This window comes from Marmota flaviventris, chromosome 17 (assembly GCF_047511675.1).
Source record: "Marmota flaviventris isolate mMarFla1 chromosome 17, mMarFla1.hap1, whole genome shotgun sequence".
Taxonomy (NCBI): domain Eukaryota; kingdom Metazoa; phylum Chordata; class Mammalia; order Rodentia; family Sciuridae; genus Marmota; species Marmota flaviventris.
The window spans coordinates 24,961,406-24,984,082 of NC_092514.1; the positions used below are offsets into that span (position 1 = coordinate 24,961,406).

Here is a 22,677-nt window from a genome sequence, read left to right on the forward strand (position 1 = left end):
GAAAGGAAAGTATAATTTATATGTACAACCAGTAAACCTGATACAGAAGAGGGGACTGGGACAGACCAGGAGTGGGTGTGAAGAGACTGGGAAAGGGGCAGCAAGAAAGTGAAGGGGCAGCAATGAGGAAGTGGGAGGTTCGCCATGCAAACTGCCACTCCCCGACCCCTCCTAGGAAGGGGGAATGCCCACATCTCCCTAGCCTGCCCTCCACTATGTTGCTCCGGTCCCACAGGCAAGGTAGTCCCCTAACTAGGTCCCCCTGCCTGGCTCACTCACATTTAGTCTGTAACCAGGCTTTGAAAAGGAAAGGTAAGTCCCTCAGGAACCTGAGAGGCAGAGTTGGGGGCTGCCCCCATGTCTGGCCGGCATATTCTCTCCCCGCCTTTCTAGGTTCCTAGATCAGATTGGGGAGCTCCTCTTTGGCTTGAGGGAGTATCGCCCAACCATTACTTTCTTTGTGGGGGTGGTCCTTGGTACCTAGGGAGTGGGGTAAGTTTCCCAACACAAGATGGCGGTACACAGGAGGTAACTGAGCCAGTGAATGGCGCCTTTATTCTGAGGCTGAACAGCAATAGACTCCCTCCCTCATAGCTGCTCCACCCTTCATTTGGGGAGAGGTAGGGGAAGGTAACATGCAGCCACCCTTCCTCTTCCCTTCTCCCTCCCAGGGCTCATTTTCATTCCTCTCTAAAAGTACCCCTCCTCTCTTTGAAGCTCTTCTTCCCACAAAAGTTCCTAAAGGCCAGGCAAGGCTAATCCCCCACTTCTGCAAGAGGTGGAGCTGATATGGCAGAGGCTCCATCTCTTTCCTCCTGACAACCATTTACTGGGAAGCTGTGTATATTTGGCAGTGGGGGGATAAAGGTACTTGGAAGACCCAGCTAACCATCTCCCACCCAGACCACTTCACACCAGCACAGCCTTCAAAGCTTGGTGGGAAAGGTGTATAGGGATGGAAAGACAAGGGTCCCTTCTTGAAGAGAGGAGTTATAGAGGGGCAAAGGGGCTTTTAGCCCAATGGCGGCCCAAGGGGTGGAGAAGACGGAGAACTGGCAGCAGGCCCCAGGGCCTGAGCAGGGGGTCGGCCTCTGGGACGGGGCCTGGGTGAAGGGCAGGCCTGGGATCCAGTCAGTCGTCTATACAGATCACCTCCCCGGCTCTGGGCTCCTTCCGATCCAGCCCGTCTGACACCAGTGCCCCCACCATTTCCTTCTCCTTCTTCACCAGCACTGGAGGGCCGTTGGTGGCGGCTGTTTGGAAAGGAGTAAGGAAAGATCAATCCCTACATTGCTCCCAAATGTTACTTCTGAACATTAATATACTCTTACCACTACCACTTCCCAATTTTCTTGGGTAAGGGTGGGAAGACCAGGGTGAAGCTCCCTCCCTAAGATTCTCCATATGACTGAATGCATGTTCCAACTCTCACTCTACCCCTATGAATTCATGTTCACTTTCCCTTGAGGTAACCCAGATGGAGGAGGCTGGTGTGGGAGATACCAAGCCACAGAACCACTAAAATACTGAGTGAGGTTTTTTGACAATGGAGATAGAAGAAGAAGAGTTAAGAAAGGGATGGGTAGAATGAAGCCCAGAACAACTCCATTCCCTGGTACTGGACACATGCAAGGAAATGAGATAGCTACAGCAGGACAAGGAAGCTGAGCAGGGATGAGGCTTGGCAAAGAAGTGGGAGAAGCAGGAATTAGAAGCACCAGCTGACCTGTGATGAAGGACCCTGCAGGCATCTGGCTGTAATTGGCGCCTGCGGCGGCCAGGGCCCCTACGGGTGCGGCGTTGAAGGCTGCCCCGTACCCCGGAGGTGTGGCGTAGGGACCCGGGGGGAAGGCCTGAAATAGAAAGAAAGCTGAGGTTAGTTAATCCATAGTCTTATTTAAGAGGAAAGATGGATGTATGGGAACAAAAGCCACATTCCAGAACTACTGAGGGGTGTAACACAGGCAGGGAGACTCACTCAAGGGTGAAGACTGAGGTCTAGCAGGTGGTTTTTCCATATGGTATAGGATTCTGATGAAAGTATTTGTGTGTGTGAAGGAGAGGGAAAACGAGTTAGGGGAAAAGAGGGTTACCGGTGTGGGGTGAGGCTCCGTGCCCTTGCTGGCCAGCCGGCTGAGGATGCTGCGCTCGGACATCTGAAGGCGGGCTGCGATGGGGGGTATTCGGGACAGCGTGGCTGGCAGGCGGGTCACATCCGCCTTCATGTCGCTCAGCAACTCCTCCAGCTGGTTCAGAACTGGGGCCCGGGCCACGGAGAAAGAAGGGCAAGAGAAAGACAGGGAAAGAGAGACATGGAGCCAGGAAAAGCAACAAGGAGTCAGATGGACAGATATAGTCAGAAAAATAGAGGAGGACACAGACATCAAAGAACCAGAGACAAGTGACAGAAGCAACAGAAGAGAGCAACAAAAAAGTAGACAGAAAAAGAATGACTCAGGAAAGTGTCAGGAAAAAGAGAGAGACCAGATCATCACAGAGGACAGATGGAGAGAAACAAGAAAAAGGAGAAATGGGAGAAAAGAGAGGTAGGGGAGGATATTGGAAGACACGGGGGTGGGGAGTTGTCAGAACATCCCATACTGGAAGAGTGGGGTTGGGGGATTGGGGATGATGGGGAGGAAATAGTCAGGAGGTGTGGGAGGTGGTCAGTGGTATCGAAGGTTTAAGGAATCAAGGTTTTAATATGTAAGGGGAGAGGGGGTTAGAGGGTCAGCATTATAGATTCAATGAATTAGAACAGGGATCAAAGGGGCCAAGAGTCAGTCACTATACCAGGCAGGATTAGATGGTTAAAGGGCTTTGGTATTTAATCTATAATCATCAAGGAAAGAGGGTATGGGAAAAGGGTTGAAGGTCAAAGGGAAGTTTCACAGGGTCAGAGGGTGGATGGGTGGTAATTTCTGCCTCACAGGGTGAATATGTGAGGGAATATGATCTGTGAGACAAGAACTAAGGACCTTTGTGGTGTATACATAGGCCAAGACCTCAAGTTGGATGGCATTAGCAGTATGACAGGTGTGTGAAATTCTACCACACAGGAAGAGGCCCTACTATGTAGACAAGACACGCATCGGGAGGAGTACCGCTGGTGGGCACTGACATGACCACTATCAGGCATGGAAGAGGGCTGACTTGCACAAGTGCTAAAAGCTAAAAACTAAGGGGTCAGGGATAGGGTTAGAGGTCAGAGGGGGATGGTTCAGAGGGTAAAGGGGGTCAGAGGGGTGGGAAGATTTTGAGGGGTGCGGGGTGAAGACTTACGCAGCGTTGTGGGCCCTCCCCCGCGCGGGGCCGCCGCGGCCCTTACCCTTGTGCAGGACGGCGTTGGCCGGCTTGTTCCCCGCCAGCGACTCCTTGGAGAGGTGCTGGTGGCTCTCGGCTAGGCACTCGGCCTCGGCAAAGCGGGCGTGGAGGGCCATGGCGGGGTGCGCCGGCTCCTGTGACAGGTTCAGGTAGGCCGCCCGCCGCAGCTGCTCCTCGATCACCAGCGCCTGCTCCAGGAGCTGAGGGCACAGGGTTGGAGTGAAAGCAGGGCTCTACTATTCAGAAGTGAGCAAGATGATGGACCAGACACAGCACTGGAGACCCATCCTTCCTCACTGCTGGACCAGGGTACCTGCTGCTCCATACTAACTGCAACCCCAGTGTCAACCCTGATTCAGACCTCAGTCCCCAACACAAAGTTACACTTGGCCTCAAACTTTGCCACAACCCTCAAAGTATTAACTTTCCTTCCCTGGGTTCCAATCAGATCTGGTCCCAATTTTGACCTGTTTCTCTTCAACCCTATTCCTTTCTTCCCTTGTCCCCACCTTGAACCTCCGGGCCAGGAACTTATTTTTCATCTCCAGAAAGTTCCCCTTATTGGCTTCAGTTTTAAATGGTTCATTGATAATGGCAAACTGAGCATCATTCTGGATGTCCTGCCACCGTGCATAGCCGTGGCTGTTGATTAAGGAAAGGGGACCATCAAGGAATTTAACAGGGATGTATTTGGCTATAAATATTTTTTCCTTTTGGTCTGATCTCCCCGAAGTGTGGTACAAGCCTCCCTTCCCTGTGTGTGGACTCATCTCCCCCTGTAGTTACCCTCTCTCCTGGTTAAGAGAACCTTTGGTACTTGTATGAAAGGATACAGGACAATCCCAGCCAGAAGCCAGTAGTCATGTCTTCGGTGCCAGATCTCATTGAGTTTCCCAGAGGAAATAGCTGCCCGTTCTTCATTCTGCCACAGGGTATGAAGCTCTGGAGAGGACAGCAGACAGAGGCATCAGGGGTTTGCAAACCACATCCTTCCTGACAGACAGGTATAGATGAGAAAATAAAAAATTATAGAGTACTAAAGTCTATTTAGGGGGAATGAATAAAGCTGGCTTAGAAGTGAGGAATAAAATTGATTATGAACAAAGTCATATTCTAAGATTGAGAATAAAGGTGAGATTAGAGACGTGTGGAGTTTGGCAGTACACTAGGAAGACTTAAAGCAAGGATCAGATTCAGCATTCACCATTTTAGAATTAAAAGTAGCTTCAGGCAAAATGAGAAACCCTAGGAGGTTGGGCAGATCCCAGTGAGAAGCAGATACCAGGAAGAACCTCTCCCACCTGTGAAACCACCGTCAGCAATATTGAACATGAACCGTGGCTTCTCCACCTTCTCCTCACGGCGCCCGTTGGACCTTGGCTCATGAGGCCCAGGTCGAAGCTCCCGGTCCCCTTTTATATCTTCTGCTAGGGCAGACAGGGCAAAGCTCACACCTCAGGACACCTCCTCCCAGAGTTCCCAAAACTACTTACTAACTGTACTGTACTGGCCTTTCCAATAGCTACCCACCCAGGACCCAGGCCATTTGGTCTCCCAGACTCCACCTCCCCTGATCCCCTCAAGGACCCAAGCGTCCAAGTGTCCAGTCCTTCCACCCATTACCTCTCTTGCCCAAATCCCCCGTTTCCCCCTCCGGCCTCTCCCTGTGTTCCTGTCCATCCAACGGCTTCTCCTCCCCCCTTTCTCCTGGCGTCGACTCTGTGGCTGTGGGAGGGGGCAGGGGATAGGAAGGATGTCACCCTCATCCCCTGACACCAGAAAAGGGAACTCCCAAATTCTAATCCTCCCATCACCCTTAGGGCCAAGCACCCACCTGACTTATCTCTGTCCCCTCGGTACCCAGGTTCAGGCTCCATCTCTCCAGGCACTGGCACTTCATCCTCTAGAGGAATCTTCCTTGACTCCAGCCGCTCCCCAAGTGATGGGGCTGGGCTTGGGGCATCAGTCTGGAGGAGGATAAGAGAGTCAAGATCAGCCAGAGGACTGACTCCCAGGTACTTGGCTACTGAGATACATCTCCCAAGACCATTCCACCCCTCTCCTCAGAGGAGAGGACAAAGAGAAGACATACCTCTGTCTCCATCTTCTCCCCAATTCTGCTATTCTTCTCTGGCTTCTCCTCCTGGTTGCCAGCTTCTTCCTTATCAAGAGGTGTCCTTACGCCATCTCCTTTCTCACTTGGAGCAGGAGTAGCTATAGGAGGAAGGCAGAACAGTACTATGGTTTGGATGTGATTGAAGTGTCCTCCAAGGGTTCACATGTTAAAATTTAATGCCCATTGTGAGGTACTAGGTCGGGGGACACTTAATCCAACCATGGTGTGTAGAGGAGGGTCTTTAGGAAGTGATCAGGATTAGGTGAGGTTATCAAGGTGGAGCCCCATGATGAATCCTAGTAGTTTTTAAGAAATGGGCTAGAGATCAGAACAAACATGCATTCTCTGTCCCCTCCTATGTGATGTTTTACCCTACCTTGGGATGTGCCAGCAAGAAGGCCATCACCAAGTGTGGCCCTTTGACCTTGGACCACCATAATCATGAACTCAAATAAACTCTTTTAAAAAGTTAGCCATAGGTTTCCTGTTATAATCATGCAAGATTGACTAATACAATGAGGAAAGCAGGGGTTCCATCTCTGACTCTTGACCCCATCTCTGTCTCTCCTGCCACCTGGAATCCTGATTACCAGGTTTAGAGGTGCAAGGACTATTGGTAGCAGAAGCCTCAGGAGTGGTGGGAGATGTTTTGGTAGGAGAGGAAGCTCTAGAAGAGCGCTTGGAGTCAGCGCTGGGATCAGGCATCAGCTCCGGCATTGACCAGCGCCCATTGATGTGCTCAAATTCCTGTACCTGGGGAAAGGTTATTGTAGAGACAGGGGTTAGGTCCAGGCACTAGACAAACAGGATGCTCTGGTCCCTTCTGTCTAAAACCAGCCTGAGCCCATAATTTGAGGACAGAAGGCAGAGGAATAACAGAGCCTAAGTGGTTGCCCTGATTCTTAGGGTAAGGGAAGATTGATACCTTCTTCTTGACAAGAGACATGACTCCAATGCGGGTCAACACCTGCTGGCGACTCAGTCCCTCCCGAGGGACTCCATCAGCAAAGGTTTCAGAGCCATCTGCACCAGGCTCACACAAATGGCGCATGAACAAAGACACATAGGCCCTGAGGAGCAAGGGGGTGGGAGGAAGGTTAGGGAGACTTAGAAAGGATTTAACCACAGATTATTGAACCCCTAAACCCCAACTCCCCAGGTACCTCCAGGGCTCTCATCCCCATGGGGCCTCTCAGCTCTCAGCCCTCCAAATCCTAACTCTCCTATTGACTTCTCTCTCTGTATATGTATCCTGGGCTTTGATACTTTGTTCCTGGGCCCCATCAGTCAGTTATTCATCCTTTCCACCAGCTCCTCCTGCCAGGTTATCATGGCCAAGTAAATGTGAGGCTAGGCCAGCCCAGGCGAGGCGCCTTCCTTAAATACCTCTCCCATGAAGGAGGGTGCCTGGCCCCTCTACTCTAGGCTCAGCTGAGGGGAGGTGGTGTAGGCTGAGCCCACCCCCAGGAAACTGAGCCAGGAGACACAGCATGGCAGGGTAAGTGGTGATCAGGTGAGTAAGATAACATCATATGGTGGCCAAGAAAATCAAAGTAACACCCAAAGTTCTTAACCCCTCAACTGAATCACCCCTGAATCACCCATACTCACTTGAACTCCTTCTCAGTCTTGCCCCTCAGGTCTCGTACCAGCCACTGTGTGGTGAAGGCATCCTGTGGCGGCATCCCCCAGCGCATCACAGCATTGAGGAAAGCCTTTCGCTGACGGGTGTTGAATCCCAACACCTGAGGATAGGGCAAGAAGGCAGGGGTTATGAATGACCAGGTCTTAGGTCTTGGTCCTTTTTACTTCAGTGATCCAGACCTCAATTTTCAATTCTCTCTCCCTGCAGCCCTCATTCTTTCCTTAGAGAATACATAGGAGCCTGGGCCCAATTCTCACCTCAATGTTGCCCCCAACTCGAGCCAGCAGTGGAGGCAGGGGCTTGTCCTTCTCATTTCGGAGCTGCCTTTTTGACTGTCGACGCCCTGAGGATGGGGGTGACCCTGATTAACAGATCTACCTCCTCTAAGACTCAGACCTCTTCCACACCCCTTCCCACAGATTGAAATATAGCAATAGTTGTGTCACATTCATTTCTAATTTTCTTCCAACTACTTGCAGAACTATCAACCCAGTAAATCTAAAAGAATCAAGTCATGTCAAATATTTATTTGACACAGGCAAGATTCCTTGTGGAAAGGTAAAATGATGTAACCACTTTGGGTTATTTATTTATTTATTTATTTATTTTGCAGGGGGACAGGGTGTTGCTATGTTTCCCGGGCTGGCCTTGAACTCCTGGGCTAATGATCCCCCTCCTGACTCAGCCTCCCAAGTCACTAAGATTACAAGCATGCACCACCATGCCTGGCTGTAAACTCCAAATTTTAACAGTGGGGAGATTATCAGCATTTCTTCCTTTTTGCTCATCTGCAATCTAGTTTTTCTACCCAAAACCCCCCCAAAAAACAAAAAAAGCACTTTTATTTGTTCAAAAACAGTAGGCCTAAAAAGGAAGTTGGGAAGTGAAATGGGAAAAGCTGAGGGAGAAAGGAAAATGTGCTACCTTCAGGACGCTCGTCAAAGTCTTCATCTTCCTCCTCTGACCCTACTGAGTATTCTGATTGGTTATCTGTGAGGGTAGAAAAGACTCACTGGTGACTCCTGGATTAGCCATGCTGGGACCCTTTTTGCTTGGATTTCTCCCCTCCACCCTGGCCTTAGCCCTCATGAGACACTGGGGTCACTGCCCACAGCCTGACTCTGGGTCATGTATCTTGAACTATTTGTATTCACTATTTGGTCCCAAGGCATCTTCTGCTCCACCACCCTGCCTCCTGCCAAAGCTACTATAAGCAACCCACTGGTAGTTAAATTGCATGCCAACCCACCTGGCCTTTGGGTAGTTTCTACTGATCCTTCCTAACCACTTTCTCTTTCTGCAGGAAAAGACCCTGACTTCTTGGCTTCTCTTTCCCTCTAAGCAGACCCAGCCTCCAAGTTCCTACTCATCATCTCTTTCCTTCTCATCACCTGCATTGGTGCAGTCCTTACCTTGGTCCTCCTGAGCAGCATCGTTGTAGTTGACTTGCTTGCGAACCCTTTTGCCCTTGCCTAGGTTCCGGGCGAGGTCTTCTTGCTGCTGCTCATAGTGATGCCTCAGCAGCTTTTCCCAGTAGTCAGGGTCTACATTCTCCTCCTGCTTGATGATCTCTCGCTCGATCTCCTCAATCTGAAGGGCAGCAGAGTAAAGGCTGGCAGTCTCCTTCCTCACCAGTCATTTGACAACATCAAAAGCCCTACTCTCCTGCCTCAATCAAATCCTGCTTGCTGCTCCTAGATCCCTTTCTCAGCTCTGCTTCACGTTTTTGGACATCAATCATTTCCTATATCATTTATTCTATGCAAGGTACTTATCCTATCTTTTTGTTTTTTGGAGGTACTGGGAATGGAACCCAAGATGCTTTCCCACTCAGATACATCCCCAGCCCTTTTGATTTTTTTTATTTTGGGTCAGTCTTGCTAAGTTGCTCAGGCTCTCATTGAACTTGCCATCCTCCTGAATCAGCCTCCTGAGTAGCTGTGATTTTAGGTGTCTGCCACTGTACCTGGTTCTCTGCCTCTTTTAGCCCACTTTTCTAACTTCTTCTATACTTCCATCTTCCTCCTACATTGACTCAGGAGATACTCTCCTAGGTTTACCAGAACTTTCTATGTCCGATCTATGTCCAAATTTCTCTCCAAAGTCTGGTTTAACCTATTAGATTAATAATCTGTTTGACCAAAGGCCAAACATTCTGTCTGAAATGTGGAAGCTAACACACAATGGGTGGAGGGAATAGAAGTTCATTGGATTAGATAAAGGAAAATGAAGGGAAATAGGGAGGTTGGGAATAGAAAAGACAGTAGAATGAATCAGACATAATTTTCCTATGTTCATATATGAATACACAACCAATGTAATTCCACATCATGTACAGCCACAAGAAGGGGAAGTTATACTCCATGTACGTATAACACGCAAAATACATTATAATGTCATGCGCAACTATAAAGAACAAGTAAAAAAATATTTTAAAAAAAGAAGTTCTTTGAGGTTCACTATTGCTCTTTGCTAGAGGCTAACATGAGAGAATAAATAAAAAAGAGCAAAGGAGAATCCTACTTCCAAGGTTTGGTGAAAGGACACTGCCCTTGAAAGATGACCTGTGATAGACAATGCCTGGCCCCCAAACCTCTCACCTTGTCTTCTTCCCGAACAACATACTGTGCCACCTTGAAGGAACTGAGATACTCATTCATGTTCTGTACATCAGTATCCTCAGTTGCATCCTGGTTCCGGTCCAACAGCCGAGCAATGGCCTCATTGTCATAGTGGATCACACTGCTGTCCTCCTCTTTGTTCTCCCCTGGTGGGGATGGGGAACAAAAGAGAACTTGGGGTTCCAATCAGAAGCTCAGGCATCACCTTTCCAAAGATGGAGAAAAGGATATACTCTGGGGGCCCAGGAAGGAAGGCTTTTTTTCCTGGAATCAATATCAAGGGGTTTTTCTTTTGTTTGTTTAGGAGGCTAACCCTCCTCCAAGGACCACTGGAAAGAAGACTCTTCTTCCTTCACAGGCTACAGAGGAGTGTGTGCTTTTCTCCCAGGGTGGGCTGAAGTAGAGAAGTGCTCAAAGGACCTGGCTTCACGTAGCAGGGGCTGGCTTCAAGGAGCTGCAGAAAAGGCTCTCACCCTCATTTTCATCTTTGAATAGCTCCTCAGTGCCAAATTTGAGGATGTCATCAAGCTCCTGCTTGGACATAGACCCTGCCTTGGAGCCCAGCCCGGGCCGCACCACCAGGTGTGTCAGCATCATCTTTCTCTTGGCCACCTGTGTGATTCGCTCTTCCACAGATGCGCGAGTCACAAACCGGTAAATCATCACTTTGTTGGCCTGGCCGATCCGGTGAGCCCGGCTGAAAGCCTACAAGGATGAGAGAAACCAGGGGTGGGCCAGGGGAATGGCAGGGAGAAGCTGCCACATGCTCGGGAAAGGCCCTCTCCACTCCCCAAAGAGGTTTATTTCTAACCCAGCCCACAGCATGATACACTTTTCTGTGAACCCACATCTCCTTGTTGAATGGCACAGGGGCTCCAGGATGCAAGTTCCCACCTGGATGTCATTGTGGGGGTTCCAGTCAGAATCGAAGATGATAACAGTGTCAGCAGTCGCCAGATTGATGCCTAGGCCCCCAGCTCGGGTAGACAGGAGGAAGCAGAACTGTTGGGCCCCAGGAGCTAGGAGGTGAGAATTAGGAGGCTAGGTTTTTCCTGTACCCAGTAGTTCTGTCCACCTGCTGCTAGATGTTCCTTGACTACAAATGACTATGACTCCAACTCAAAACCTAGGTGTCCAATATCCCCCTGTACCAGCTCCCCTTTTGTCCCAGGGACCTGGCACAGGTTTCTCAGGCCTTACACACCCACCAGCAACTAAGGGATCTCCCTCTTACCATTGAACCGATCAATGGCTTCCTGCCTCAGGGCACCAGTGATGCCACCATCAATGCGCTCATATTTGTAGCCTTCGTAGTCTAAGAAGTCTTCTAGCAAGTCTAACATTTTGGTCATCTACAGCAAGGGAAAAGGAAGGAGTCTGAAATGCCAAGGCAGTGGAATGGGCCTGTCTCTTCAAACTATCCCTTTACTCAAATTTGACCCCAAGCTTTACACCTGAACCCCTGCCCTGTCTTAAGCATATTGAGTGTATTCCCTCCTCCCATTCCCAGCTGCTCACTGTTCTAGCATTCTTGCCATATTCTCTTGATTAAAGACCATTTCTACTAAGACAGGTTCCCTGAGACCTAAGAAAAGTGTACATAAAGCTGGATGTGGTGGCACACACCTATAATCCCAGAAACTCAGGAGGCTGAGACAGGAGGATTGTGTGTTAAAAGCCAGCCTCAGCAATAGTGAGGTGCTAAGCAATTCAGTGAGACCCTGTCTCTAAATAAAATACAAAATAGGGCTGGGGTGTGGCTCAGTGGTAGAATGTCCCTGGGTTCAATCTCTGGTACCAAAAAAAGAAAAAAAAAAGAAAAGAAAAGAAAAAAAAAAAAAACAGGATTCATAAGATTTCTGAAAATCTGTACAAAATGATGTAACTGTATGTGCAGTTTTCTGGAGAGCAGAAGTGTAGCTTTCATAGGACTTCTAAAAGGTCTTTGTTCCTTGACCCCACCTACCAAGAAGGTTAGGAAATGGCACTAGTTCCAGAGGCCTCCTGGAGGCAGATGGCTCCACCGTACCCTGCCCCTAACCAGCTAAACAGGAGCTGGACTCTAACTTCCAAAAGCCTTAGGAACATGGACCAGAAGCCAGGAATGAAGTAGCTGTGCTAGGCACTCTTATGGTAGAATCTCCTAATCCATCACACCATAGCAGTCATAGAAAAGACATCAAGAATTAAGGTCTGGCTGGGAGGGAGGAACAGAAAGCAGAAACAGAACAGAGGGGATGGGTCACCTGCGAGAAGATGAGCACTCTGTGTCCTTGCTCTTTTAGCTTCCGCAGCATCTTCTGCAGTAACATGAGCTTCCCTGATGATTTAATAAGTGCTCCACCCTCATAAGCCCCACTGGGGAGTTTTGGGGACTCCTGAATAGAAGCAAAAGGAAGAAAGGGTTAGGAAACATGCCTCCTTATCCTTACTGTGCCTGGAAAGCCAGAAACCCAAATCTACCCCACCTTTCAAATTCCTACTCCTCAAGTATCAATTCTTTGGCCTTCTGGTCTAGCTCCACCCTCATGCAATATGGTCTCTCCCAGGTTTTCAGAGTATTAGCCATTTTATCAGTTCCCTGCTCTTTGTATCTACCATAGCAGCCACAGGAAAGAGGTATGGGTGATTGCAGCACTTCTTAAGATCCATCATGATGTTAAGCAGTGACACTTGGTTCCCACCGCCTCGTGAATTCAAGGCCTCAAAATTTCGAGTCAGGATGTATTTGTAGTATTTCCTAAAGACCAGGTCAGGGGCATAGAGGAGACATATAGAGGAAGCAATTATGATATTGTATTTGGTCATTAACTCCTGGAAAGCTACCACCAAATCCCCAACCCCCAGTAGCCTGCTTTATGTCTCACTTCTGCATGGGGCTCAGCTCCACTCGAACGATGAGTTCTGTCTTGGCTGGCATATTCTTAAAGACATCCGCTTTGAGCCTCCGCAACATGTGCGGTCCCAGCAAATCATGCAGTTTCTTAATCTGGTCCTCTTTGGATATGTCAGCGAACTCCTCCAGGAAGCCTTCCAAGTTGCTAATAGACAGGAGGAAATAAGGAAATGAACAACTGTCAAATTCTTTGACCCCAATCTCAGGCTTTATTCTCCAATCTCCATCTAAGATTCATTCTCTACCAGCTCCCGAGCCTCTGTGGCTTTCTCTATGCAGACTACCCTTAGTGAGCAACTTACTTAAACCTCTCTGGGGTGAGGAAGTTTAGCAGATGGAAGAGTTCCTCCAGATTATTCTGCAGTGGGGTTCCTGTCAGTAGCAACTTGTGATCTATCTTATAGCCATTGAGGACCCTGAAAAACTAGAAAATGGGGCAAAAACAGGCAGGAGAAATGGCTAATCAGTGACAAATGTTTGATCCACCACATTGACTGTTCCCTTCCCCCAATTCCTTTTTCCCTCAAAAATCAGAGAGGACAAATCCTTAGTCTTCTCCCTCCTCTAGGCAAGACTTTCCCCGAGAAGTTCCCAGGAACTCTACCTCCCAGAACTTGGTTTTTATTTGTTTCATTTTGTTTTCAAAGACCAAGGCAAGTTGGAATCCACAGTCTCAAATTTCTCAGGTCTGGGACTCTCACTCACCTTGGACTGGTTGTTCTTGAGTCGATGGGCTTCATCCACCACAAGACAGGCCCAGCGGATGGAGCCAAGAGCTGCCTGATCAATGGTGATCAGCTCATATGATGTCAGGAGAACGTGGAATTTCACCTGTGCCTCCCTCTGCCAACACAACCACTGCATGTTTAGCTGCCACTTGATATCCATGCACCTATACCTCCAGCCCTCATTCTTTACTCAGATATTCTGTGCTCCAACTTGGGACCCCAAGCAGAGGTCACTGAATATGATCCCTAAATGTTCACCCACCAGTCCAGCACACAGATCCATGGGGGTCAGAGGCATGAGAATAGGTGGAAGAAAGGATAGAGAAATGCAAATGGAGAATACAGGAACTGAATTACTGGTTGAGGTATAGAAATGACAGATCTGAGGGTCATAAGAGATGTGAGGTAAAGGGGCTTACCTTCATCTTAAAAGCTTTCTTGCCGCCTTTGATGGCATTGTCCTCAAAAGAGAACTCATTCTCACGAATGATAGCCCGGCTGTCCTTGTCACCCGTGTATGTCACCACGTAGAACTTGGGTGCCCACATCTGGAACTCCCGCTCCCAGTTAATGATGGTAGAAAGTGGGGCACTGACCAGGAAGGGACCTTTTGTGTGGCCCTAGGAGTCAAGGGTGGGGAGCACATTAGTCTAGGCTCCAGGGTATACAACCCAACCTGCTACCTGCTATGTAGGTCCATCCTCCACCCCACTTCCCTATTCTAAACTAGGTCTTAGCCCAGTTGCCCACTTAGGGGCCTAGAATGCAGCACCTCCTTATAGAGTGAGTAGAGGAAGACGATGGTTTGAATGGTCTTGCCCAGCCCCATCTCATCAGCCAGAATTGTGTCGGTGCCCTGGGCCCATGAAAAACGTAGCCAATTCAGCCCTTCCAGCTGGTACATGTGCAGTGTTCCTCCAGTAGCTGTGATAAACCGTGGCTGAGTCTCATATTTCACTGTAGGCTGTAGAGTCAAGAAGTCAGAAAACTCAAGGGAATAGTCAGGGCTCCTCTGGTCTTGATCTTCTCCTCCCTCTCTGGCACCAGTATCAAGTTGGATTATAATTCTCTCTGCTATGTCCTGAACTTATCAAAGTTCTAGACTTTAATTCCTCTCTTCACTCCTTAAAACAACATGCAGCAGCACCATGAGGAAAGGCTAGATGGTACAAGAGCCCTACTGGGTTGCTATCTATAGTAGCTCTCACTCTTATGCCAAAATTCCTAGCCTCTCTCAAGACAATGCTGAACACCGAGACTCCAGACAAGAGAAAGGCCAGCTAAGAGAACTTACATCATTAGTAGGAGAATTGGGAGGCCCGTCACCCTGCAGTTCCTTCTTCTTCTTCTTATATTTGCGGGGTTGGGCAGGGTCCTCCCCCATAATAAGTTCTCTGGGAAAAGAATATGTCTGAGTGAGGCCTGGTCCTTGAAACCCCTCCCATTTTCCTGAACCCACTGTCCATAACCTAGATTTTCTTGTATTTTTTTCTCCCAGTCTCTATACCATCACTTTTTATACTTCACCCTGAAAGCTAACCTTCTCCACTCCCAAGCATCCTCTTACCTATTGCTCAGGACAGATCTTATTTCTGTCACTTGTACTGGCTGTTTCCTGACCCCACCCAAACAACCCAGCCCAGGTTGCCACTTCCCTAAACTCTAGCTTGGCTGTGTCCCTACTTCATCCTCATTTAGCTTTCAGGTGCCATCCTTACTCTCCCTCTAATCCATGACCTGGTTCCCTCACCGATGTCTCCAGTAACTTTGCTTATGGTCTTCATATTCAGGAATGTTCATTTCATCTTCTTCCCATGTGGACTGGTCATAGGGCAAGTCCCTCCATTTCACAAGATAGTGGTAATTCCCTTTTTTATCCACACTGTGTAACAGGAGGAGGAAAATAATCACAAAGAGCGAGAAGTCCTGATAAACACAAGTATCAGCAGACATGAAGCATCTGTCACCTCACCCTCAATAGCAGGCCAAAGGAAGGGAATTCAGAATGATTTAAGTACTATGCTAATCTTTTTAGGATGGCAGGTAAATATCAACTTTCACAAAATATTCCTGAAGAATCCTCCATCCTTCATTCTTCCAATTAGTATTTACTGAGCATCTACTATGTGCCAGGCACTATTCCAGGTACTAGATCCAGCAGTGAACAAAACAGACAAATGACCCTATCAGAGAGCTCACATTCTACTGGGAAGGCAGCAATGAATATATAACATAACATTAGGCAGTAATAAATACTAGGATGAAAAAAAGAATCTGGAAGAACTGTGCTTCTCATGTTTTATTTTCTTGCCCCCATTCCCAGACCCATGTGGGAATCTCTTATGCTATTGGGAAATTAGTGACAGCAAGGACAAATGCTGGGCTGGACTTTCCTCCTGGGTTCTCCTGCCCCATAGAGGAAGCTAGGCCAGAAGGCTAGAGCTTTAGCAGGAGTAATCAAGTTTCATTCAGTCACTTAGTCTATTAACAGATATTAACACAAGATCATCTCCACAGTAAGAACAGTATCATATCCCAGATTGGCCTTCCCACAGACCAAGGATTCACCTGTGGTTGATGATACGATGGACAGTCATCCACTCTGGCTTGATGCCGAAACGATAGTACTTCTCCTCCATCTCTGCATAGTGTGGATCTTTCACCTTGCGCTTGTCACTCTTCCCATCATCCTCACCAGAGCCATAGTCCAGGGGCGGAGGCTCATCCATGTCATTCTTCCGTTGGTAGTTTCGGTACATTACCAAGTGGAAGATTTCCAGCTGATGCACAGAGAGAAAGAGAAGAGATAGCCCCAACATCCAGAGAGGACGAAGGGTGACAGAGAAAAGGCCTGCTGGGAGAAGAGAATGACTTTAAAAGAGAATAGATGAGCAAAAAAAGCCAATGCCAAAGCAGGAGAACAAATAAAATGAACAGATGGAATAGTCAGAAGACAGGGCCTTGGTGGGGCCAGGAAGAGCAAAACACAGGCAGAGAATATGGTTATTAAGAGTGTGGATGGGCTAGTATAGCTCAGGGGCAGAGAGCTTGCCTAGCCTTTGCCAGGCCCTGGGTTTGAATCTAAACACACACACACACACAAAAAAAAAAAAATTGTGGAGATTGATAAAACATGAAATTAAATAAAGTGAAGAAAGGCTATTTTATCTCTAAGGAAAGAAAGCTAATGAAAATGAAGAGAAAGAAGACTGGAAACCTATGAAAACCATGGAAGTTGCAAGGATATGAGAACAGAAGCCTAAAATGAAAGAAAACAAAGGAAATGGAAGACCAGAGTAGAATGGCAGTAATCAAGGTCCCAGAAGAGGGGCAAAAGAAGGGCTCTTGTACCTGAAGCTCCTTGGCCCAGGAACAGTGCCAGTAGGATAGTCCTACCCACTTGACAAAAAATTCTCGCTCAGATCTGCCTTGAAGAGGGCGGGGGGGTGGTACATCTGGATTCCCATCTGCCTGTTGAGGGGCTGGCACTGCCACAGGTGGCTCCCCCCATCGCCAATGCAGGATCTTCTGCACACGACCCTTCAGCACTGGACACTTCAAGTTGGACACACATGAGAAAGAAGAAAGGCAGAAAGAACCCCTTGTTAGGAGAAGAAAGATGCCAGAAGGGGAGGGGGCAGAGAAAGGAAGACCTAAACATCTGGGCCCCAGAGATGGACAAAGGGGTCAAGCCTCATGGTAAATGCCAAGAAGGTGGTTCTACTCACTGTGCATCGGGGACACAGCCATTCACCATTGGGGATGTCAGGCAGGGGAGGGTTCAGGCAGTGGATGTGGTAGGAGGATATGCAAGCGTCACAGCACAGGAGCTCCCCACCATCCTTGCACACACGGCAGTACTCCATGTGATCATCCTCTTCCTCCTTCTCCCCTTCCTCCTCTCCCTCCTCTTCATATTCTTCATCTTCCTCCTTGGCCTCCCACTGTACCCCCTCCTTCTCCTAGAAGGTCAAGTACAGACATAAAGGAAAGGATTAAGGAGTGAGACTGGAAAATAGAGGCAAAAACAGGATGCCTGAATCCTAGAAGTGCAGAGAAGACTGGTGGAAACTAAGGAATAGAACACCCCAATTTCCAAAAATGTTGACTATGGGGGCAAAGAGATGGGGGAAAGCACCCAATTAGGATCCTGGATGCTGAGACATCCATTACTGAGGAGCCCAGGCATTTGGGGGTGAAAAAGAATAACTGAAAACAAGGAGGAAAAAGAGGTGGGTGGGTTCCTAGGGGCATGAGGTACTCACACAGTGGGGGCAACTCCATTTGCCCTCAGGAGCCCGGTCAAGCTCAGGATCAAGGCAGACGAGGTGGTAGGCACGAGGGCAGGTGTCGCACAGAATAATTTCCCCACCCTGCTGGCACACCTCACAGTAATCCTGGTGATCCGTCTCGTAGCCATCAACCTCCTCCTCCCCGGCCACTGCAGGACAGCCCAGGACTGTCATATACCCCAGTGAAGGCAAGGGGAGAGAGAGAGAAAGCACAAGCAAGAGAGAGAAAAAAGGGTATCCAGGGAGGAGGGAGGGAGGGAGGGAAAGAGAGACAGACAGACACACACACACACAGAAGAGTTGAGTAAGAAGTCAAAATTGGAAAGAAGAAAAACGGCAAAGGGAGGGGAAAAGGCAGAATGACAGACTCAAACAGAATAAGCACCCCTTACCCTTCTTCTTTTTCCTTCCTGGCCGGCCTCTCTTTAGTTTCTTGGTGCGGACAGGGCCATCAGGCCGGCCTGAAGCACTGTGGACACTGCCACTGTCCAGGTCTGACTCCTCAGCCTCTGGTTCAGGGCCCTCATCACTCTGAAAAACATACTGCCCGTGGTTGTCAGTGAGGCAGACTTGATTCCACTCCCCTCCCCAGGCCTTGGGGTCCCAGGTCCAGCTTCCCTTGTAGACCTGTCTCTGGACCCTAGCCCTTGATGCCCAGGTATTTAGCAGAAACGAAGGGGTCACTCACCGAGCCTCCCTTTTTCCTCTTGCCACCAAGCAGCCCTAGTTTGATTTTAAGTGGTGCCATCTTCTTTCCCCGAAGCTTCTTACGTCCATCAGGCACTCGGGGGCTCTTACTCCGCCTCTTATGGCCTGGACCTGAATGAGGGTAGAAACAAGGAGAGAGAAACCAGAAGTCATGACACATCCTGGTAAACAAAGGTCATGGGGATTACTCTGTGGGCTATGGTTTCACTAAGACCCTCTTTCTGGAAAATGTTTCTCTTCTAGCAACTGGGGCTGGGAAGGCAAGAGTTCTAGGCAGTTTGGAGGGTGGAGTGACAGTGGTTGAATAAGCACGTTTCCTACCTTTGCCCTCTTTGGTTTTGGCTCTTCGGATGGGTGGGGGCTGGATATCAGCAGCAGGGGGTGGTGGAAGGGCAGGAGGTCCAGAAGGTGCTATGGGGGTGGCTGAGGAGACAGCAGCTGACACCTGCTCAGCCACAGCTGCTGCTGCTGCTGCTGCTGCCGCGGCCACAGCAGCTGCTGACCCCTTAAAGGGGTTGTTGGCGCTGAACTCTCTCCACTTGGCCCCAAGGATGGTCATCATCTTAGACATTGGGATCTTAGGATTCTTCTTAGCAATTAGGGGCCTGTAAGTACAGAGGCAGAACTCAAACCCTTCACAGATGGTCTAGGAATACTTCCATCTTCCCTCATCAATAGTCTATAGGATTCCGGGGTGATAAAAATATATTCTATTAAGAAAAAATCAATTTAAATAATAAATAGGTGAAAGGAAGTTTAAAAAAAACAGTAAGAAAAAAGCAAAATAAAATTTCAAAGCCAAAAAAAAGCTAAAAAGAATAAAGTAAAAAAGAATAACATAAACTCAAATGACTTACTTCTGTATACTATTTCCCAGTTTAAAACACTTTTATATAATATCTCATTTCATTCTCACAATAATTCTTGCTATAATTCACTGCATTTTACTAGTTAAACTCATGGAACCTGAAAAAAGGTTCCAGTAGGAAGGAGTCTGATAAATGAAGATTTAATAAATAAGCAAAGGAAATTCTGGAACACTGATGGCCATATTGTTCTGCTCTGCTATAGGGTGGTTAAGCTCTTGTGAAGACATGTGTGGCCCTGAGTGATAACAAAAGCACCATCTTTAGCAGTAAGGTAAGTGAAACTTTACTAAAGACAGCTATCAGTTAACACATCCTGGGGCTAGATACCAAATGTACTGGGCTTTGTACTCATTATCCCATCAAATCCACAGATTCCTGTCAGTAAAACCATTATTATTCCTATTTTACAGGTGAGGAAACTGAGGATCAAAGAAATTAAGTAACTTGCCCAAAATGAGACCAGGGCCTGAACCTCACAGCAGTTGCTTCCAGGATAATAATTTCTGTTAAAATGCCTCCTTCCCCAAAAGACTATTCTATACTTTGAGGGCCATAGTAGCTTAGGCCCACTGGAAGCAAAGCATTCTCCATTGTTACCGGGACCTAAGGAAGGGGCAGAGATTCGATAAATGAGCAAGGGAAATTCTGAAACAATGATGGTATCTCCCAGAATGAGTTTAAAGAGGTCATGGAGGGGAAAATGGGACTGCTGGGCTAGGAAAGGACTCATTACATTCTGTTGTTAGACAGTTCCCTAACCTAGGACTGGAATCATGATCTCTGTCCCTCACGCCCCTCAGTGAAGTATTCTTAACTGGAATCCTGGGATACTTAGGAGTCCAAGAGTGCCTTGAAATTATGGTGTGAAATTTTGTGAGCATGGGCTGAGAATTTCTCTGGAGAGTAATTTCTTTGCAATGATCGGATTCCAGAGGGATTCAGGACCTCCCTAAAATTGTCTGTTCAAGAGGACTCCCAGTTCCATCCCACCTCATGAACTGGCTGAAGGCTTTGTAGTTGGTGAGTGTGTGGTAATCCTCCTCAGAGAACACATGCTCCACGTCCTCCAGGCCCCAGGTCAGAAGTAGAGTTGCTGATGACTTCTGTTCCACCTGCTGGGTAGGGGGAACTTCAGTGAGGTGGGCACTCCCCGGGCTCTCTCCTGGGCCCCCACACATGCCTCAATACTTACCTACCAGCTTCTTGCTCCTTTCTCTAGTCCAACCCTATCCCTCACAGACTACGCCTCAGGGAATTCCCTTCCTGCTCATGCCTGTTTCTCAGATGTTAGATATGCCTCTCTAATGCTGACTACTCACCCTTGCCCTCTAATCCTACTCACCTTTTGGCCCCCATCACTCTCCCCCTTTTTCCTCCGCTTTGTCTTCTTTTCCTTTTTTTCTCGGTGCTTCCGTCTTCTTTTCCGACCTGGTCCAGTTCCATATTCACTACCCCCACTCTCTGACTTCTCCCGGTACTCATCTCGCTCTGAGCCAAATTCTTCCTCACTGTCCTAAAGAGAGAGAAATAAAAATAACATTTATTCATCCTTACAATGTGCCAAAAACTGTTCTTAGCACATTACATTTTATTTCCATCTTCACAACAATTGTATAATAACTGATTTGTTTATCCAGTTTACAGATGAAGAAACTGAGGCATGGAGAGCTAAATAAATTGCCCAGGAAGACAGAGGGGTCTGAACTCATACAGTTTTCCTCCAAGACTGCTTCTGTTGGATGTTAGGGCAAGTCACATCAACAATGACCAGGCTCTTCACCAGGTTGTAGAGAGTAAGGTAGGGTCCTAGATCCAAGAGATATAAAGTAATGGGGTGTGGGGGAGTGTGAGGGGGTCAAGCCTCCTTGACTTCAGGACACCTCTTTACCTGGATAATCAGGAAAAAAGAAAATGTGATTTTCTGGGAAAGGTCCCTGAGGCTTGCCACAAAATTAGGAATCCCTGTCACTTACAAGTTTCTTGCGTTTGCGGGGTTTGCCTGGCTTGTTTTCCTTCTGTTTCTTGGGTCCTCGCTTTCTCTTCTTCACACCCAATGCTGAAGGCAGCAGCCGAATGTCATCCTTATCTTTGGAGCAGAGAACATCAGAAAACATAAGCCTCTAGGTTCCTAATCTCTAAGGCCCTTCCACACCGCCTTCCCTACTGCCTCAGTCCCACTCTCTAGGAACTGGGCATTAACTCCTCCAAACCTTGCTGCCTTTCACTGGATGCAAACAGAGTGTGTTGAGTACTCTGGGATGCTCTGGTTCTGAATGGGAGGTCAGGGGTCAGAAAGGAAGAACGCCAAACCACTCCCATCTCTCCCCTCCTACTAACAAGGGACCAGGCTCCAGGCCACGGGCTCTGACTGTGTCAGGTCCTTTCAGTCGCCGCCAGGACTCCTCCTGCCTTCCCCTCTCTTCGCCAGCTGGCATCCTGCCCAGGAACTGGGGGAAGCCATGCCCAGCTGCTGGCCTGGCCTGACCCCAGCACTTGGAGTGGGGAGACACAAGCTGGCAGCTCCCTAAGCCAGATGCTGAGAAGGGAGAGCCAAAGGTGGACACCTGGGTTCTCACACTAACACCCTGGGGGCTGACATGCTTTTTGCCAAGAGGGAGGCCTCTATTTACATTTCCTCGGATAATCACCGGCATCTTGTCACCCCAACATAGTCCTAGAGGAAAAGAAATCCTCAGCCAGTCATTTTCATTTCTTGCCCACAGGATCATAGTGTCTGCCTGCATTCTAACCAGAGAGGAGGAAATCTCCAGAATTCCCTTAATGATATACCTCCTCCCTACTAGCTTGAAATCTGCTTCCAAATCTATTCCCATATTCTTGCTCCCTTTGAGAACCCAGGGACTGCACCCTTTATCCCCTGATTTTATTTTCCCCTTTATTCTTTGTTCCAGACATCCTGATCCATCACTATACAGACAACCTAGGAGTCCAAATGAAACAAAGATATAGGTACTCAGAGATGCCCAGCATTTGTGTTCTCCAATGTACACACACTCACGGGCACAAATCCAGGAGTCAGCCTGTACCTGCTTCTGCAGGGCAGGATCCCTGACTCTCTCACCAGAAGCCTCTGTCAAGTGGCCCTGGGCAGGTTCTTCCCTGATGCCTCCTCCACCCCATACTCTGTGACCCCTGCCAGTATGCTGAGGCTTGGGAGCCAGTGTTGCTCCTAAACAGGAAGACGATGTGCCATACAGACTGATGCCACACAGACTGGGCCCCTGTTAGCCTCTGGCACCTAAGCACTAGACTAACCAGCCAGACCTGTCTTGTCCAGGCAGAGGCAGCTGCTGCAGGAGGGGAAAGGCTGGGTTTGGCCCAGACCTTGCTCTAGGACACACAATCCTCTTTCCCTCAACAGCAAGGAAAATTAGCCACAATTAACAACCAGAGGCCTGGGTTTCCATTCCCTCAAATTCCTGGCACCTCCCTCCTTTCACACTACCTTTTCTCCTAA

The 22,677-nt window shown here is 48.4% G+C and overlaps 1 protein-coding gene and 1 non-coding gene across 12 annotated transcripts in view; both read right to left on the minus strand.

The window, feature by feature from the left end:
* The window catches only part of Chd3 (chromodomain helicase DNA binding protein 3), a 26,083-nt gene continuing 3,406 nt past the window's right edge, over positions 1-22,677 (minus strand). Inside the window, exons 2-40 of one of the 11 annotated variants that reach the window (XM_071603686.1) lie at positions 21,173-21,285; positions 20,542-20,712; positions 20,190-20,311; positions 18,652-18,935; positions 18,311-18,441; positions 18,015-18,165; positions 17,596-17,789; positions 17,059-17,292; positions 16,682-16,885; positions 15,899-16,110; positions 15,081-15,212; positions 14,625-14,724; positions 14,103-14,294; positions 13,750-13,950; positions 13,308-13,445; positions 12,905-13,026; positions 12,574-12,747; positions 12,305-12,446; positions 11,953-12,084; positions 10,941-11,058; positions 10,601-10,725; positions 10,180-10,411; positions 9,686-9,852; positions 8,498-8,675; positions 8,010-8,075; positions 7,343-7,428; positions 7,052-7,185; positions 6,366-6,510; positions 6,031-6,193; positions 5,417-5,538; positions 5,159-5,291; positions 4,948-5,049; positions 4,626-4,751; positions 4,158-4,266; positions 3,834-3,966; positions 3,283-3,524; positions 2,094-2,257; positions 1,727-1,853; positions 1-1,253 (exon numbers count right to left, since the gene is read on the minus strand). In XM_071603686.1, coding sequence (XP_071459787.1) covers positions 1,013-1,253; positions 1,727-1,853; positions 2,094-2,257; positions 3,283-3,524; positions 3,834-3,966; positions 4,158-4,266; positions 4,626-4,751; positions 4,948-5,049; positions 5,159-5,291; positions 5,417-5,538; positions 6,031-6,193; positions 6,366-6,510; positions 7,052-7,185; positions 7,343-7,428; positions 8,010-8,075; positions 8,498-8,675; positions 9,686-9,852; positions 10,180-10,411; positions 10,601-10,725; positions 10,941-11,058; positions 11,953-12,084; positions 12,305-12,446; positions 12,574-12,747; positions 12,905-13,026; positions 13,308-13,445; positions 13,750-13,950; positions 14,103-14,294; positions 14,625-14,724; positions 15,081-15,212; positions 15,899-16,110; positions 16,682-16,885; positions 17,059-17,292; positions 17,596-17,789; positions 18,015-18,165; positions 18,311-18,441; positions 18,652-18,935; positions 20,190-20,311; positions 20,542-20,712; positions 21,173-21,285 — 6,062 coding nt within the window. In that variant the 3' untranslated portion in view covers positions 1-1,012. Of the gene's footprint in view, positions 1,254-1,726; positions 1,854-2,093; positions 2,258-3,282; positions 3,525-3,833; positions 3,967-4,157; positions 4,267-4,625; positions 4,752-4,947; positions 5,050-5,158; positions 5,292-5,416; positions 5,539-6,030; positions 6,194-6,365; positions 6,511-7,051; positions 7,186-7,342; positions 7,429-8,009; positions 8,076-8,497; positions 8,676-9,685; positions 9,853-10,179; positions 10,412-10,600; positions 10,726-10,940; positions 11,059-11,952; positions 12,085-12,304; positions 12,447-12,573; positions 12,748-12,904; positions 13,027-13,307; positions 13,446-13,749; positions 13,951-14,102; positions 14,295-14,624; positions 14,725-15,080; positions 15,213-15,898; positions 16,111-16,681; positions 16,886-17,058; positions 17,293-17,595; positions 17,790-18,014; positions 18,166-18,310; positions 18,442-18,651; positions 18,936-20,189; positions 20,315-20,541; positions 20,713-21,172; positions 21,286-22,677 lie in introns of all 11 variants that reach the window. The other 10 variants (XM_071603687.1, XM_071603688.1, XM_071603685.1 and 7 more) reach the window with 10 other exon arrangements.
* Positions 6,781-6,919, minus strand: LOC114101810 (small Cajal body-specific RNA 21). The gene has a single exon (XR_003584400.1). It is a non-coding gene; the product is annotated as a small Cajal body-specific RNA 21 (non-coding RNA).